The sequence below is a fragment of the Phyllobates terribilis genome, unplaced genomic scaffold (genome assembly GCF_046119375.1).
Source record: "Phyllobates terribilis strain yellow unplaced genomic scaffold, ASM4611937v1 Scaffold_9__5_contigs__length_417890890, whole genome shotgun sequence".
Classification (NCBI taxonomy): Eukaryota; Metazoa; Chordata; class Amphibia; order Anura; family Dendrobatidae; genus Phyllobates; species Phyllobates terribilis.
The window spans coordinates 113,566,002-113,585,442 of NW_027362769.1; the positions used below are offsets into that span (position 1 = coordinate 113,566,002).

Consider the following 19,441-nt stretch of genomic DNA (forward strand, 5'->3'; position numbering starts at 1 on the left):
GACCTTCATTTCTTAAAGTAATGATGGCCACTCGTTTTTCTTTACTTAGCTGCTTTTTTCTTGCCATAATACAAATTCTAACAGTCTATTCAGTAGGACTATCAGCTGTGTATCCACCAGACTTCTGCACAACACAACTGATGGTCCCAACCCCATTTATAAGGCAAGAAATCCCACTTATTAAACCTGACAGGGCACACCTGTGAAGTGAAAACCATTTCCGGTGACTACCTCTTGAAGCTCATCAAGAGAATGTCAAGAGTGTGCAAAGCAGTCATCAAAGCAAAAGGAGGCTATTTTGAAGAACCTAGAATATAAGACATATTTCAGTTGTTTCACACTTTTTTGTTAAGTACATAATTCCACATGTGTTAATTCATAGTTTTGATGCCTTCAGTGTGAATGTACAATTTTCAAAGTCATGAAAATACAGAAAAATCTTTAAATGAGAAGGTGTGTCCAAACTTTTGGTCTGTACTGTATATATTTTGTGTTCCCCAGTAATAAGTCTGATATATCTATGGACTGCAGTCAATGAGACAGATTAACGATTTAGTAATATCAGATGGACTCTATAGTGTCTAGAGAGTGAATAATTTAGTGAGTACACAGACAAACTAGTGTAGTTTTAATTCACTTCTTTACCACCTTTTAAGAATATAAATAAAAGTCACGTTTTAATACATCCCTTAACTAGGGTTATTTTACCCTTTGGCTAATTTGGTAGTGCATAAATCTGTACTTGGTGTGAACATCTCGTCTAAAGTTTTCTTGGTTTTGCCCTGATTGTATGTATTTTGGACCAATAGTTTTGTATAGGGCTGGGCGTCCTGAGTGCCTGGCAGTGGGAGCCAACATACCTGTCTTGACCATGTATTAAGACCCTGGTAGAGCAACGCCTGGATAACACTCTAGATTATTTTACATAGAATACACAATATTATACATAATAGATAAATAATCAACAGCATGTTGGATATCTTTGCGTTAACACTTTTATTTCTTGCATATAATCTGTTATTTATTGCGCTATAATGTATCACCAGCCAATCGCTGTGCTGTACAGAGAACGCTCTTCTATTTAATTGTCACTTTAAATTGCATCTTTAAAGACAACCAGCAATCAGGGGATCTCTGTGGACGGAGAATAGCTGCTCTCCATGTGGTACGACGTCAGTTTAGCAAACATCTGCAATGGGGTTGAGACTGAGGTTAGAACACACATGCTATGAAATTGGTTGGGTCCCAGAGTAGTTTATTCTTACTCCTATTTTTCAAGTTTTCATTTTGTTTTTTTTTCTTTCTCCTAAAAGTTTGTGCCGCCATATGTTCTTGAAATAATCATCATTTATCTTCATTATAATATAAGCATCACAGAGTAATTTATAATCCTGTATAATAATGTACAATTGGCGGTAATTTACCTTTACAAATATATTTAATATTTTACACCCCTTTCGTTAACAATATGCTAGTATAGTAGAATAAAATTGCTTTTAATAAAGCATCTGATAAACCAAAAGATCAGACTATCCTGCATAGAAATAGAATATAATGTGAAAATGTTTTAATAAATAATAATATTTTTTTAATAATAATAATATTTAATAATTATTGAACAAGCATTTTACATCTGTTCACCCAGGCAGTGATTGGGAGCGATCGTTCCTGTGTACATGCGTTGTGTCAGTCATGGCCTGTATAAAAGTTGCTTTAGACATCTACATGCGTTAAAGGGGTTGTCCACCTTTGAGAATAGTTTTTGTTACCTAAATGTATTTATTTGGAGCTAAAAAATTTTTTTTTCAATTTCAATGGATTTTATTAAATATTTTGCACTGTTTGGCTTTTACTGGCTACGGGCATCAATTTTGATGTGGTCTGTGGTTATAAATCAGCTGAGAGGAGAGAAAAAAAAAATAAAAAAAAATAAAAGCGTTACAAACTCCCTGACAGGCCATCATAGCGGGCTGACTAACCGATAGATACTGTTAGCTCATTCACAGAGGCTATAGATTCAAATGAGGAAAAAAAAAATTATGGAAACAAATTGTAAAAATAATTTTTAGACTCATTACAATGCATGTAATTGAGTCTAAAAATTATTTTTGCAATTTGTTTTCATAAAAAACTTTTTGACAAAAAAATATTGCGCCCAAAATGGATAACTCCTTTATTGCCATGCCCTTTTAAGAAAATGGGGCGATAGATTGTTTTAATTTAAAAAAAAATTAGGGGAAAATTATTAGTGTTAGGACGTAGAAAGAACTAATGGAGCCCATGGGACAGTAGGGTGACTACGGTCAGAATATAGCAGTACACCAGCAAAAAGAGGGTGTAAAGTAGGGGTTAATTGGAAGTACAGTACAGACCAAAAGTTTGGACACACCTTCTCGTTTAAAGATTTTTCTGTATTTTCATGACTATGAAAATTGTACATTCACACTGAAGGCATCAAAACTATGAATTAACACATGTGGAATTATATACTTAACAAAAAAGTGTGAAACAACTGAAAATATGTCTTATATTCTAGGTTCTTCAAAATAGCCACCTTTTGCTTTGATGACTGCTTTGCACACTCTTGCCATTCTCTTGATGAGCTTCAAGAGGTAGTCACCGGAAATAGTCTTCCAACAATCTTGAAGGAGTTCCCAGAGATGCTTAGCACTTGTTGGCCCTTTTGCCTTCACTCTACGGTCCAGCTCACCCCAAACCATCTCTATTGGGTTCAGGTCTGGTGACTGTGGAGGCCACGTCATCTGGCGCAGCACCCCATCACTCTCCTTCTTGGTCAAATAGCCCTTACACAGCCTGGAGGTGTGTTTGGGGTCATTGTCCTGTTGAAAAATAAATGGTCCAACTAAACACAAACCGGATGGAATAGCATGCCGCTGCAAGATGCTGTGGTAGCCATGCTGGTTCAGTATGCCTTCAATTTTGAATAAATCCCCAACAGTGTCACCAGCAAAGCACCCCCACACCATCACACCTCCTCCTCCATGCTTCACGGTGGGAACCAGGCATGTAGAGTCCATCCGTTCACCTTTTCTGCGTCGCACAAAGACACGGTGGTTGGAACCAAAGATCTCAGATTTGGACTCATCAGACCAAAGCACAGATTTCCACTGGTCTAATGTCCATTTCTTGTGTTCTTTAGCCCAAACAAGTCTCTTCTGCTTGTTGCCTGTCCTTAGCAGTGGTTTCCTAGCAGCTATTTTACCATAAAGGCCTGCTGCACAAAGTCTCCTCTTAACAGTTGTTGTAGAGATGTGTCTGCTGCTAGAACTCTGTGTGGCATTGACCTGGTCTCTAATCTGAGCTACTGTTAACCTGCGATTTCTGAGGCTGGTGACTCGGATAAACTTATCCTCAGAAGCAGAGGTGACTCTTGGTCTTCCTTTCCTGGGGCGGTCCTCATGTGAGCCAGTTTCTTTGTAGCTCTTGATGGTTTTTGCAACTGCACTTGGGGACACTTTCAAAGTTTTCTCAATTTTTCTGACTGACTGACTTTCATTTCTTAAAACAATTATGGCCACTCGTTTTTCTTTACTTAGCTGCTTTTTTCTTGCCATAATACAAATTCTAACAGTCTATTCAGTAGGACTATCAGCTGTGTATCCACTAGACTTCTGCACAACACAACTGATGGTCCCAACCCCATTTATAAGACAAGAAATCCCACTTATTAAACCTGACAGGGCACACCTGTGAAGTGAAAACCATTTCCGGTGACTACCTCTTGAAGCTCATCAAGAGAATGCCAAGAGTGTGCAAAGCAGTCATCAAAGCAAAAGGTGGCTACTTTGAAGAACTTATAATATAAGACATATATTCAGTTGTTTCACACTTTTTTGTTGAATATATAATTCCACATGTGTTAATTCATAGTTTTGATGACTTCAGTGTGAATGTACAATTTTCATAGTCATGAAAATACAGAAAAAGCTTTAAATGAGAAGATGTGTCCAAACTTTTGGTCTGTACTGTAGTTCTGGCATGTAGATTCAAGAACCAGTAGCTCCGAATGAATTTTACTATTTGTGTTCCATTGGAAAATTCCTCTCTCTGTATGTGATAGCTCCTTTTACATTAGGGAATTTGTTGCCTCTTTATTAAGAAAATTATTTTATCAATACTATTAATGATTTGTGCATTGTTAAGTGATTTGAAAAAAGCGTACAATTTTCCCAGTTTCTGCCTTCTAAAACTAAAATGACTAAATATTATTGGGCAATGATTGAATATTCTTCAGGTTAATTAATCCATGGAGTGTTGTTGCTTTTTGCTGCTTACATCATTGAGAAACACATTTCTTGCTGTTTGAATAAATCTTTTCTGTACTTAATTGTGTTTTCTTTTTATTGGGGAGCAATGCCTATAATATTCTATGAATGGGAATATTTGCATTTTATGAGAAGACAGCATGAAACCATTATTTGATTGGATTAATTGCCTCTCACTGCCAGCACAAACAAAATCATTATTAGCGGTGACATATTTGATTCTTTATAGGTAAAAGGAAAACATAAATCCAAAGTAACATAAAACACTAATGCGGAAGTGAGCGGCACCGCAACAACTCCTTTAACAAGACAGTCCCTTCAATAAAGATCAGACAGTCAGTCAGGCCATTGGTGATTTTTTTTTGGATGGGGGTCAATAGCGTTATTACAAATAACCATTTTCTGGCTGGCAGAAATGTCAAACCCTCTTGAAGGTGGCACAAAGGGTGGCACAGTGTTACACACTATCAAACATACACCAGAACATACAATTACTGTGCAGTACATACGTGACAGGTCTGTCCTGTAAACCTGAAATAAATATGGGATTTTGGATGTTGGTGATGAACGTATACAGTAAACCTGTATAATTTTAAAATGGTTTATCTTCTGTTTTTTTATACAGGTCTGCTACCACAGCTTGTAGGAGTGGCACCTGAAAAGGCTATTAAATTGACAGTAAGTGATTGAAATTGATAATAGAGTGATTGAGAACAGCTATTTCTCGTGATCCCACACTTGCCCTATTTATATATATATATATATATATATATATATATATATACATATATATATATACATACATACATACATACATACATATATATACATACATATATGCGGTCTGCCATTTTTAATGGGGAGAGGGTAGTAAACTGGCTTGTCTCCCTTGAGAACAAAGGATCGGGCATATTAAAATCCTAGTTTCTCTTGACTGCTTTCAGTGAAGGTGTATCAGGACACTGTCTCGAACATTGGACGGCCAGGCGGTCATTAACTGTGAGTCTGGCCAATGTTCAGGCATTCATTGTCGTGGTATGGTCCGCAATGTCCCGAGTCCCCTCAGGTATCCTGACTTGAACTTAGCACTCTTATATAGGACTATGAGACTGTTGAGTTGATGTCAAGAGACCCCCGGTTGGTACAGACATCTCGGTCCCTACTCCAACAGTGAATCTTGAAAGCATGAAAACGGCCTAATATCTATGCACAGCTTGAAGATGATTGTAGTATCTATCTAGATAGGAACAAGAAGAAGTAAATGTTTGGCTTGAAGGTGTCCAGGGGTAGGATTTCCTCAAGCTCAAACATGGTAATAGTGCCCCCTATGAGATCTCACATGGTAATAATGCCCCTTCACTTTGCTCACAAATGGTAATAGCACCCCTTCTGTGTCACCACACATGGTAACAGTACTCCCAGCAGCAAAGCAGTAATAAACACTTACAGGTGCATCTCACAAAATTACAATATCATCAAAAAGTTAATTTATTTCAGTTGTTCAATACAAAGAGTGAAACTCATATATTATATAGTCATTACAAGCAGAGTGATCTATTTCAAGTGTTTATTTCTGTTAATGGTGATGATTATCATTATCTCAGTAAATTAGAATACTTTATAACAACAGCTTGAAAAATGTATGTTCAGTAAATGCACTCAATACTTGTTATGGAAGCCCAGGTTGCTTTGATAGCAGCCTTCAGCTCGTCTGCATTGTTAGGTCTGGGGTCTCTCATCTTCCTCTTGACAATACCCCATAGATTCTCTATAATAGATTCTCTATGGGGTTAAGGTCAGGCGAGTTGGCTGGCCAATCAAGCACAGTGATACTGTTGTGTGTAAACCAGCTATTGGTACTTTTGGCAGTGTGGACAGGTGCCAAGTCCTGCTGGAGAATGATATTTCCATCTCCAAAAAGCTTGTCTGCAGAGGGAAGCATGAAGTGCTCTAAAATTTCCTGGTAGACGGCTGCGCTGACTTTGGTCTTGATAAAACACCGTGGACCTACACCAGCAGATGACATGGCTCCCCAAACCATCACTGATTGTGGAAACTTCACACTAGACCTCAAGCAGCTTGGATTGTGGCCTCTCCACTCTTCCTCCCGACTCTGGAACCTTGATATCCAAATGTGGAGTGTGTCAATGACTGCCTTCTGGACATCTGTCAAGTCAGCAGTCTTCCCCATGATTGTGGAGCCTACTGAAACAGACTAAGGGACCTTTTTAAACACGTAGGAAGCCTTTGCAGATGTTTTTTTATTAATTATTGTAATTTACTGAGATAATGACTTTTGTGTTTTCATTGGCTGTAAGCCATAATCATCAACATTAACAGAAATAACCACTTGAAATAGATCACTCTGTTTGTAATGACTATATAATATGAGTTTCACTTTTTGTATTGAAGAACTGAAATAAATTAACTTTTTGATGATATTCTAATTTTGTGAGATGCACCTGTTCCTCTTCTTAGTCTTCTCCAGCAAGTGTGACCGCTCACCAGCCTTCTCTTCCTTCCACACCAACAATGCAAGCGGCATCCTTCATTGGGAAGGCGCTAGTGTAGGGAGCCACGTGGAGGTTGTTTGCACCTGGCAGCACCGGTAACATTTTCAGTTGTATTTGTGCCATAAAGACACAGGTACAATAGAACCCAGCAATGTAGCAAGAAAACTGGATACTCATTCTGCTTCTCCACCGGTTTGCCAAATCGGCAATCTTATGAGAGTGTGAAGACCAGCTCAGGGCTGGCTCGACTATCTCTGGCAGCCCTATTAATAGTGGGGCTTATCAGAGCTCCAGTTCTTAAGATCGCTGGTGGCCCTAGTGGTCGAACCCCCAGAGATCAAGACGTTATCCTAGAGCAGGAGCCCTCAAACTACGGCCCGCGGGAGGATTTTTATCCGGCCTGCCGGGCTTTGGGCGGAGGAGAGCGGTGTCAGCGCCCACTCCCTCCGGCTTGCTCAGGGCCCCGGCAGCCGGATACTTACCTCTCCCCGTGCCTCTGCAGATCCGCTGTCTTCCTGCTGTGCGCTCCCTGTGATGTCTCAGGTCAGAGAGTGCGGTGACGTCTTTCCACCACGCCCTCCCCTGAGCCGTCACAGGCAGCGCGGAGTGGGAAGACGCCGGCGACGCTGGAGTCCGGACCCGAGCAGCGGCAGCAGGTGAGAAGTGAGGTGAGTATTTTTTTTTTTTTTTTATGTATGGAGGTGTAATAGTGGGGAAGGACGTAGCCTTCCCTAGGCACTGAAGTAGTTGAGGAAAGTGTTCCCTTAATTAATCCTCTCTGAACTGTGGTAGGCCAAGCTAAGGGGTTAGCTCTGGCATAGTTCCTTGTGGGCTGCAGTACCTGTAATCAGCCACAAGATGCCACTGTCCTGGGTGCAGATGTCAGGTTGAGTCTGCTAGCAGTGTTATAGACAGTGATGGGTTAAAGTTCTGTGATGACAGCTCACAGAGGGTGGGCACATTAGCAAAAAGCCTCTGTTTTAGTGTCCAGAGGGCAGTTATAGATAGGACAGTGACCATTACGGGCAGCCTGAATATATGTGGCTGCTAGGGTAGACGGGAGCTCCATACCCTCAGACAGTGGGATCAATAGTGCAAAAGTCTCCCTACGCAAGAGCAAGAGTCCTGTTAGCCGGCCGGAGAAACTCAAAGGAAGTGTTGAGGACCCGGGGCACTTCTAGTCTGCAGGAAGCAGAAGAAGATAAATAGGACTCCAGGCTAAGACGTGGGGGAGAGATTGGATCCAGATCACTGTTAGTATTACAGAAGAGTCTCTTGGGCTAGAGAAACAGTCACAGAGATGCTTCACTCAAAGAGGGAACCAGGGCTGAAGATGTTGCCAGCGCCTGTGAGAGAGATGATAACCTGTCGGGCCTTATCCATTATATCTGCCTGTAAATATTGTATATATTCCTCTTCCCCAAGTAAAGTTCAAGTTCTGGTTAAGAACCTCGTGTCCTCTGAATTTATTGCTGCCCTGGTCCCAGAAGAGAAATGCCTGGAGACAGCCGCGATCGGATGGCTTGAAGTAAATGAAGAGCACCACATACACAGCCACACTTCAGAGGGAGGACACATATTGTCTGTAGGGTGCCAGAGCGAGAGGGGGCTACAGCTCGCCCACGACTACCTCGCTGGGGCACCTTACCGAGGCATGAGGCATAATATTAGGGGTGACATCCTGCATGGGGCATAATATGGGGGGGTGACATCCTGCATGGGGCATTATATGGGGGAGTGAAATACTGCATGGGGCATTATAAAGAGAGGGGAGTGATATCCTGCATGGTGCATTATAACGACAGGGGAGTTATATGCTGTTATATACTGCATTGGGCATTATATGGGGGGGTGACATCCTGAATGGGGCATTATAACGACAGGGAAGTGATATCCCGCATGGGGCATTATATGGGGGGGGTGACATCCAGAATGGGGCATTATATGGGGGGTGACATCCATCATGGGGCATTATATGGGGGGTGACATCCATCATGGGGCATTATATGGGGGGTGACATCCTGAATGGGGCATTATAAAGACAGGGGAGTGATATCCTGCATGGGGCATTATATGGGGGGGTGACATCCTGCATGGGGCATTATAAAGACAGGGGAGTGATATCTTGCATGGGGCATTATATGGTGGGAGAAAGTGACATCCTGCATGGGGCATTATATGGGGGGTGACATCCTGCATGGCGCATTATAAGGGGGGAACAGCCTGCATGGGGCATTATAAGGGGGGAACAGCCTGCATAGGGCATTATAAGGGGGAAACAGCCTGCCTATTGATGACCTATGCTGCCTATTGGGGACATTTACCTGCCCATTGAGGACCTATGCTGCCTATTGGGGACATTTACCTCCCCATTGAGGACCTATGCTGCCTATTGGGGACATTTACCTGCCTATTTGGGACCTATGCTGCCTATTGGGGACATTTACCTGCCTATTGGGGACATTTACCTGCCTATTGGGGACCTATGCTGCCTATTGAAATACCGGTTGATTTAACCACTTCGCGCCAGAGCCTGTTTTTGCCTTCGTGACCGGGCCAATTTTTTCAATTCTGACCAATGCCAGTTTATGAAGTAATTACCCTGGAACGCTTCAACGTATTCCCCTGATTCTGAGATTGTTTTTTCGTGACATATTGTACTTCATGATAGTGGTAAAATTTCTTCGATATCACTTGCGTTTATTTGTGAAAAAATCGGAAATTTGGCGAAAATTTTGCAATTTTCAAATTTTGAATTTTCATGCCCTTAAATCAGAGAGATATGTCACACAAAATAGTTAATAAATAACATTTCCCACATGTCTACTTTACATCAGCACAATTTTGGAACCCAAATTTTTTTTTGTTCGGGAGCTATAAGTGTTAAAAGTTGACCAGCGATTTCTCATTTTTCCAACAAACTTTACAAAAACATTTTTTTAGGGACCACATCATATTTGAAGTCACTTTGAGGGGTCTTTATGACAGAAAATACCCAAAAGTGACACCATTCTAAAAACTGCACCCCTCAAGGTGCTCAAAACCACATTCAAGAACTTTATTAACCCTTCAGGTGCTTCACAGGAATTTTTGGAATGTGGAAGAAAAAAATTAACATTTAACTTTTTTCACAAAAATGTTACTTTAGACCCAATTTTTTTATTTTCACAGGGGTAACATGAAAAAATGGACCCCAAATTTTTTTGTACAATTTCTCTTGAGCGTGCTGATACCCCATATGTGAGGGAAAACCACTGTTTGGGCGCACTGCAGGGTTCGGAAGGGAAGGAGCGCCATTAGACTTTTTGAATGTAAAATTTGTCTGAATAATTAGCGGACGCCATGTTGCGTTTGGAGAGCTCCTGATGTGCCTTAACAGTGGAAACCCCCCACAAGTGACACCATTTTGGAAACTAGACCCCTTAGGGAACTTATATAGATGTGTGGTGAGCACCTTGAACCCCAAGGTGCTTCACAGAAGTTTATAATATTGAGCTGTAAAAATAAAATTTTCACATTTTTCCCACAAAACCGTTTTTCATCCCTTAATTTTGCATTATCATAAGGGTAATAGGATAAATTGCACCATGAAATTTGTTATGCAATTTCTCCTGAACACGCTGATGCCCCATATGTGGAGGCAAATTACTGTTTGGGCACATGGCAGGGTTTGAAAGGGAAGGAGCGCCATTTGACTTTTTTAATGTAAAATTTGTTTGAATAATTAGCGGACACCATGTCACATTTGGGGAGCCCCTAATGTGCCTAAACAGTGGAAACCCCCCACAAGTGCCACCATTTTGGAAACTAGACCCCTTAGGGAACTTATCTAGATGTGTGGTGAGCACCTTGCACCCCCAGCTGCTTCACAGAAGTTTATAATATTGAGCCGTAAAAATAAAATTTTCACATTTTTCCCTCAAAAAATGTTTTTCATTCTCTAATTTTGTATTATCATAAGGGTAACAGGATAAATTGCACCATGAAATTTGTTGTGCAATTTCTCCTGAACACGCCAATACCCCATATGTGGAGGCAAATTACTGTTTGGGCACATGGCAGGGTTTGAAAGGGAAGGAGCGCCATTTGACTTTTTGAATGTAAAATTTGTTTGAATAATTAGCGGACGCCATGTTGCATTTGGGGAGCCCCTAATGTGCCTAAACAGCGGAAACCCCTCACAAGTGCCACCATTTTGGAAACTAGACCCCTTAGGGAACTTATCTAGATGTGTGGTGAGCACCTTGCACCCCCAGCTGCTTCACAGAAGTTTATAATATTGAGCCGTAAAAATAAAATTTTCACATTTTTCCCTCAAAAAATGTTTTTCATTCCCTAATTTTGCATTATCATAAGGGTAACAGGATAAATTGCACCATGAAATTTGTTGTACAATTTCTCCTGAGTACGCCGATACCCCATATGTGGGGGAAAACCACTGCTTTGGTGTACGGCAGGGTTCGGAAGAGAAAGAAGCGCTATGTTGGCTGGGATAGGCAGCAGACACCATGTCACATTTGAAGAGTCGCTGACATGCCAAAACAGCAGAAACCCCCACAAGTGACCCCATTTTGTAAACTACACCTCTCAAGGAATTCATCTAGGGAAGTAGTGAGCATTTTTTAATTTTTAAATTTATACCATTGGGCAGTGAAAAAAGCATAATTATATTTTTACCACAAAAAAATGTTTTACCCTCAGATTTTACATTTTCACACAGGGCAATGGGTAAAAATGGTGCCGAAATGTGTCACACAATTTCTTCTAAAAGTGTCAATACCCCATATGTGGCTGTATCGTACCACTTAGCCATACGGTGAGATTTGAGGGGGAAGGAGCGCTATTTGACAATTGGAGAACAAATTATTGTAGAATAGGCATTTGGATTTGGGAGCACAAAATTTTCTGAATTTCTTTTGGGGGGCAAGGACCATTTTGCTTTTCCAGAGCCTTTCTGCTACCAGTAACTTGGAAGTCCCTTATATTTTTAACAGATGATGGACCTGAGTGGGGACTAGCTTTTTTTGAGGACTGAGTTGAAGCTTTTATTGGGAACATTTTACGTAACATTTATCCGGCGCTCTAGGCTGAGCACTTACATCGGGGTTTCCATCTAATTTTCCAAGTGATGTAATTCAGATGAAACCCCTGCAGGATCCATTCACTGTAAGGAGGCAGCAGAGTTACTCTGGACTCCGTCTGGCCTCTGTTTAGTGGTGTCCTTTTTTTTCAGAAGTGCACAAAACTGTGGCCAACCGCACTTTTATGCACGCCTAAAACAAATGACACCGTGGGATCCCAGGCTAGACGGCATCCACAGTGGCCTATATCTGCCTCATTACAGGGAATCTTCCATCATGGGTTCTGGCTGAATCACGTATTTCAGAGATTTACACGGAAACTCTGGTGTAAGTGCTCAGCGCAGAGCACAGGATAAATGTGAGCAGAGCCTTACTGGGATCTTTGGGAGACATAATAAACAAATCAGTAGCAGGTGAATAATATGTGTTTTATTTATTTTTTATGCCGTTCCTAGTGTGATATAACTGATTAGATTACTTTATTCTTCGGGTTGGTGCGATTACAGAGATACCAGATTTATATCGGGTTTTTATGACTGACAGCTGTCACACACTAAAATACGCTTTTTTTGCAAAATCTAGTTTTTGCATCACCATATTTTGAGAGCTATAATTTTTCCATATTTCGGCCGATAGAGTCATGTGACGGCTTGTTTTTTGCGGGACGAGTTGAAATTTTTATTGGAACCATTTTTGGGCACGTGACATTTTTTGATCGCCTTCTATTCCGTTTTTTGGGAGGTAAAGTTAACAAAAACAAACACTTCAGGAATTGTTTTTTGAGTTTTTTTTTATGCCGTTCTGCGTGTGGTAAAAGTGATCAGGCAGCGTTATTCTTCGGGTCAGTACGTTTACAGCGATACTACACTTACTGTATTTTTTTTATGTTTTGGTGCTTTTACACAATAAAACAATTTTATAGAAAAAAAAATATTTTTTTTGCATTGCTTTATTCTGAGCGCTATAACTTTTTTATTTTTTGGCTGATGGAGCTGTATGGCGGCTTTTTTTGCGGAACAAGATGACGTTTTCAGTGGTACCATTTTTATTTCTATTCTGCTTTTTGATCACATTTTTTTCCACTTTTTGTTTGGCGATATGATGAAAAAGCATATTTTTTTGCTCCGTTTTTTATTTTTATTACGGTGTGCACAGAAGGAGTTAATTAGTGTGACAGTTTTATAGCTCGGGTTGTTTCGGACGCGGCGATACCAAATATGTGTACTTTTTTTGGTTTTGTAATAATTTACGGATTTATTGGTTTAATATTTTATTTATTTTTATTTATTTTGTGATTTTTTTTTTTAATAGTTTAAAAACTTTTTTTTTCCTTTTTTTTACATTTTTACTTAGTCCCTGTATGGGACATTAATTTTTATTTTTCTGATCACTGATCTCATGTAATGTAATACACATATATTACATTATATGAGATCTTCACTGACTGTTTCAGTCAGAGTCTCCTGTCTGACTTCAGCTACATACAAGCTGAAGCCAGACAGGAAGGACACCATATATGGCAGAGCTGGAGGCGGTCATGTGACCTCCAGCTGCCATAGCAACCCCAGGTCCTCAAACGAAACGGAGGTCTTCGGAGGTAAGTAAGACGACCCCCTCTCTTCCTGCTGTCTCCTATATGCCGCGATCACTATAGATCACAGCATATAGAAGACAGCAAAGGGTTAACATCACTGGGACCTGATCTAATCAGGTCCCGATGATGTACCCTGTCAGAGCTAACGCTCTGCACCGGAATCGCAGTGCTTGCAGGACCCTGGGGGTCCTGAGCACTGCGAGACCACCCACCGTTTTTAAACGTCGGCACTGCACAGAGCCCGGCAAGCGTCGACGTTTATCTACAGTGGGCGGTCGGGAACCGGTTAACTTTACTTGCTCTTCATTTTAAATATTGTATTTGTTCCTGTATTGTTTTTTTACTTCAAAATAAGATATGTGCAGTGTGCATTGGAATTTGTTCAGAGTTTTTTTTAAAAAATTATATTCCGGCCCTCCAATGGTCTGAGGGACAGTGAACTGGCCCCCTGTTTAAAAAGTTTGAGGATCCCTGTCCTAGAGGATAACTTTCAAACTTGAGAACACCATTTTAAAAGAATTCCGATTCTTTTGGAATTACTTGTTTTATCCTTTTGTGACCTCCCAAAATTGTTTACCAGTGTATCCACGGTAGGAGCCCATAGGCCACCTAACGTATCTTGTGCTTAAATCAATTTCAGATCATGAATTTAATACTCCGTACATCTTGTAGTAATAATTGTTTTGCCACTAAACACATGTTGCTTGCACAGATCCAACCTCGATCACTAAATCTGTCAAAATGCCGATGTAGATTCTGCTCTCAACAGTCAGTAGCTTTTCATCTTCAGTACTTTACACTTGCAAGACACCGAAAAGATGAAATCATCCCTCAAAAGTCGAAATAATTCCAATATAAATCTGTGTATCATCTTATAATAAAACGCCATATATTTCTTTTGTCGTGGATCATTTTTCATGTAATAACAAAATTGAGTTTCGGCTCTGCTCTCCCTCTGAAGTTGACAATAGGAGACATATGTTATCAAAGTTTGGTGTCCCACCGTTTATAATTTTGCCTATTTCTCTAAATTCACTCCTTATTGGCTTTCATTTGTTATAAAAAGTAAAAAAAAAGAAAGCAGTCGTGTGTTTTGTCAGTTCTTCGGCTACAATCTAGGCCTGCGGAGCCCATTATGGCGGTGTGAAAGGCAGATTGCATCATGTAGCGGCTCTTGTTTATAGATAGCATTATAAATTGTTATGTCTGTTTTATAAAAGAGCTGCGCTGCCAATAATCTGGTGGAAGACGCTGCAGCCCGGGAGATGTTCAGCGAATGTAATCATTTTGTTTACTTATGTCACAATTTCCCTTTCTTTATGTAGGTTAATGATTTTGTTCGAGACAAGTTTACTCAGCGAGATGGATCCATTCCGCTCATGGCTGAAATATTGGCTGGCGGCTGTGTGAGTATCTTGTTTAGTGATGCAATTGGGGAAAGAAAATGTTGATGGTCTGATCTTATTTATTTTGCTTCAGGCTACAGAAAAAAAAAAAAAGTTAAGGCCTTTATAAATTTGTAGCCCATATTTATTGATTTACCCACATATGGACCCTATAGAGTGGCACATGGAGCCATGGTAGCCATAGGCACTTTTCTTGTTGCCACATGGTGCCTCCAAGGGGGGGACTCCCTCTGTAACAGATGCATTCAGAAATGGAGAAAAAAACTTCTGTAGGCCTTTCTATAAGATATATATATATATATATATATATATATATATATATATATATATATACATATATATATATATATATATATATATATATACGTATATGCATGTATGTATATAGAAAAAATATATTGAGGCAGCACTCCAGATAGATTCAATTCTTAGAAAAAATTGACTTTATTGAGCCCAAATGGCGACGTTTCGGTTCACAGAACCTTTCTCAAGCAGAGTTCAAGTGCAAATGGTGAAACATTTATAGGTGCAATTTGTGATTATCATCATTACAATTCATTAACATATACAGGTCTTTTTCACAATAAATGAGTGCACAATATATTTTCATTACTTTCCACTTTGTTTTACATCCTTTTTGTCAAATTTAATATAATAAATTTTTATATTTCAACAATTCATTCTCTATATAAAGTGCCAAGTGACTAAATTGCTAATAAACAGTGTCAGGTGCATCTCCTAAAATGGGGGTACGACTCACCCTTCAGCAGTCTCACATATTACATGTTTTCTGTTTGCCCCGCTGTTCTCGGCGTCCTCCACTCCGCACTGCGCATGTCTCCCATGATCCATCTTGAGTTCCGTCACGTGACCGGAGCATTAGTAAACCGCCCACATGATGCTGTCACTGGGCATGCGCATTGCATTAGCGATGCTGCGGTCGCCATCTTTGAAAAGGTCTACTGCCATACATGGAATTATCATTCAATCCTGCCATTGTTTAGATATATATATTTAAAACCTATGGCCAAACACTCGTTTTTTCTTTGTATATCAGTCTTATTGTTATGTTATATTCTGTTCCTATAATACCACCAATAATATCCTCCTTCAGGAAATGATCCTTATTAGTTACAATATGTTAGACTAGTATCCATAATGAAGTTCCATTAATAGGTATTTTGAGAGATATTTTATATATTTCTCGAGCCCAATCACCCTTCCATGGATTTTCCCATCTCTGAGTCTGTCCATGGAGGAAGATTAAGGGTCAGAGGTGGAACCTTTTAGATCCCAACCTCTTTCCCAATCTTGAGGTGATATATTGGGTCTATTTGCTTTTTTAGAAAAGAATCTCTCTCCACCTATAGGAACATTTTTTACTCCGATTGAATGTTTTTTCATTATTTTCACATAATAGGCAGTTTAGTCACTCTCAATAGATAGAATTCAATTAATTATTAAAGGAATCATTTTCAATATGTCGATTGTCGCAGGGTGAGTCATCTCCACATCACAATGTCATAAAGATCTGCAAATAATCAAAGATTAAAATTCCAATAATATAAATTAAAATATATATATTTTTACTGCATTTTATAAAAAATACTCCATATTTCATACACTGCTAATTTGTCAGAGCGTAATTCTCAAGTTATTCCGGCTATATTAAATTCAACATTTAACCCATTGGGCCTTAGTGTTTCTAATTTATGTATCCACTCAAGTTCTCTTTTCCTCACTAATTTTATTCTATCACCCCCTCGTGTTTGTATAGGTACAGTATCTATGATTCTGGCTCTTAATTGATTTACTGTATGGCCTGCTTCCACAAAATGTTTCGATACAGGTAAATCCATCCTCCTTTTCCTAATTGAATGTCTATGATTATTTATACGGGTTTTAAATTCACATATAGTTTCTCCAATATACCAAAGCTGACATGGACATTCTAATAAGTATATAACATGATCAGAGTCACATGTTAGATAGTGCTTGATATAATATTTCTTCTGAGTTTTTGGATGGACAACATGAGTGAGCAGTTAACACATGAGAGACATGGATAACATCCCTTCCTTTCTCTCCCCGTTATGTATGTTTGGGTCTTAGTCCTAAACGGAACAATGTCTTAATGTACTAGTACATCTCTAATGTTTTTATTTCTTTTATATGAGAGTAACGGAGGATTTTTAAATTCTGGTACGTTCGGTAGACATTTTCCTAACATTTTCCAATGATTTCTAATTATATCAGCCACTCGTTCACTTTCTTCCCCAAAAGTTGAGACCATGGGTATTCTCCCTTCATTCTTTTTCTTATTACTTGTTTTTAATAAGGTATCTCTGTTTACTCTGTTAACTTTTTCTCTTTGTACCGCCAGAAGCTTATTAGGGTAACCTCTTGTTTCAATTTTTTTTGTCAATTCCTTCAAACTATTATATAAACCATCCTCGTTACTTTCTATTCTCTTAACCCTTAGGTATTGACTATACGGCAATGATTTAACAGTTCGTTTGGGATGATGACTATTGAATCTTAAAATGTCATTTTTATCTGTTGGTTTTGTAAATAGAGAAGTTGTCAGTTTCCTGTTTTTTTGAATGATAAGAACATCCAAAAACTGAATTACTTCGCTAGAACAAACTAGTGTAAATTTAATCGTCCTGTCCACCTGATTTAAATATGTATGAAATTCCTCCAATTCTTTCTGTTTGCCCGTCGAAAGGAGGAAGACGTCGTCTATGTACCACCACCACGCCATATGTCTGAAGTGGTGGGATACATAGACGAGGTCCTCCTCCAATGCGGCCATAACCAGATTTGCGTAAGCGGGGGCCATATTGGCCCCCATTGCAGTTCCTCTCCTCAGGAGAAAAAATTCATCCCTGAATAAGAAATAGTTATGATGTAATACTAAATCTAATAGTTCAATAATAAATTCTTGGCTATTACTTGTAAGATCAGTAAGTAACAATCTTCGTTTAATCGCATCTATTCCCCTAATGTTGTCAATTGAGGTATAAAGAGAGACCACGTCGAATGAGGCCAAAATGACCTCATCCTCCAATTCTATCTCCTGTAATTTCTTTAAAAAATCAGTAGTGTCACGTATAACTGATTTTGTATTTTTAGCCAAGGGATTCCATGTTTTGTCTAGATAAGTTCCAATTTTATTAGTCAGTGAATCTATTCCGGAGACTATGGGCCGCCCCGGGGGATTAGGTAAATTCTTATGAATTTTAGGGAGCATATATAGTACGGGAGTAGTAGGATAGTCTACATATAAAAAATCATATAGCTCTTTATCAATTATGTTCTTTTTCAAAGCTTCACCCAAAATAATTTTCAAAAGATTCAGGAATTCAAATTTTGGATCTCTATCTAGTTTGACATAGACCTCACTTTCACTCAATTGTCTCCTTATTTCCTCAATATACAGTTATATGAAAAAGTTTGGGCACCCCTATTAATGTTAAGCTTAATGTTTTATAAAAAATGGTGTTTTTGCAACAGCTATTTCAGTTTGATATATGTAATAACTGTTGGACACAGTAATGTTTCTGCCTTGAAATGAGGTTTATTGTACTAACAGAAAATGTGCAATCTGCATTCAAACAATATTTGACAGGTGCATAAGTATGGGCACCCTTATCATTTTCTTGTTTTAAATACTCCTACCTACTTTTTACTGACTTACTAAAGCACTTTTTTTGGTTTTGTAACCTCATTGAGCTTTGAACTTCAGAGCCAGGTGTATGCAATCATGAGAAAAGCTACTTAAAGTGGCCATTTGCAAGTTGCTCTCCTGTTTGAATCTCCTCTGAAGAGTGGCATCATGGGCTCCTCAAAACAACTGTCAAATGATCTGAAAACAAAGATTATTCAACATAGTTGTTCAGGGGAAGGATACAAAAAGCTGTCTCAGAGATTTAACCTGTCAGTTTCCACTTTGAGGAACATAGTAAGGAAATGGAAGAACACAGGGACAGTTCTTGTTAAGGCCAGAAGTGGCAGGCCAAGAAAAACATCAGAAAGACAGAGAAGAAGAATGGTGAGATCAGTCAAGGACAATCCTCAGACCACCTCCAGAGAGCTGCAGCATCAACTTGCTGCAGATGGTGTCACTGTGCATCGGTCAACTACACAACGCACTTTGCACAAGGAGAAGCTGTATGGGAGAGTGATGCGAAAGAAGCTGTTTCTGCAAGCACGCCACAAACAGAGTCGGCTGAGGTATGCAAAAGCACATTTGGAGAAGCCAATTTCTTTTTGGAAGAAGGTCCTGTGGACTGATGAAACCAAGATTGAGTTGTTTGGTCATACAAAAAGGCGTTATGCATGGCGGCAAAAAAACACAGCATTCCAAGAAAAACACTTGCTACCCACAGTAAAATTTGGTGGAGGTTCCATCATGCTTTGGGGCTGTGTGGCCAATGCCGGCACCGGAAATCTTGTTAAAGTTGAGGGACGCATGGATTCCACTCAGTATCAGCAGATTCTTGATAATAATGTTCAAGAATCAGTGACAAAGTTGAAGTTACGCAGGGGATGGATCTTT

The 19,441-nt window shown here is 39.4% G+C and overlaps 1 protein-coding gene across 1 annotated transcript in view; it reads left to right on the forward strand.

Annotated features, from left to right (window-relative positions):
* The window catches only part of SLC25A12 (solute carrier family 25 member 12), a 223,712-nt gene that overhangs the window by 143,989 nt on the left and 60,282 nt on the right, over nucleotides 1–19,441 (forward strand). Inside the window, exons 12-13 of the mRNA XM_073646949.1 lie at nucleotides 4,912–4,964; nucleotides 14,800–14,880. Coding sequence (XP_073503050.1) covers nucleotides 4,912–4,964; nucleotides 14,800–14,880 — 134 coding nt within the window. The remainder of the gene's footprint in view (nucleotides 1–4,911; nucleotides 4,965–14,799; nucleotides 14,881–19,441) is intronic.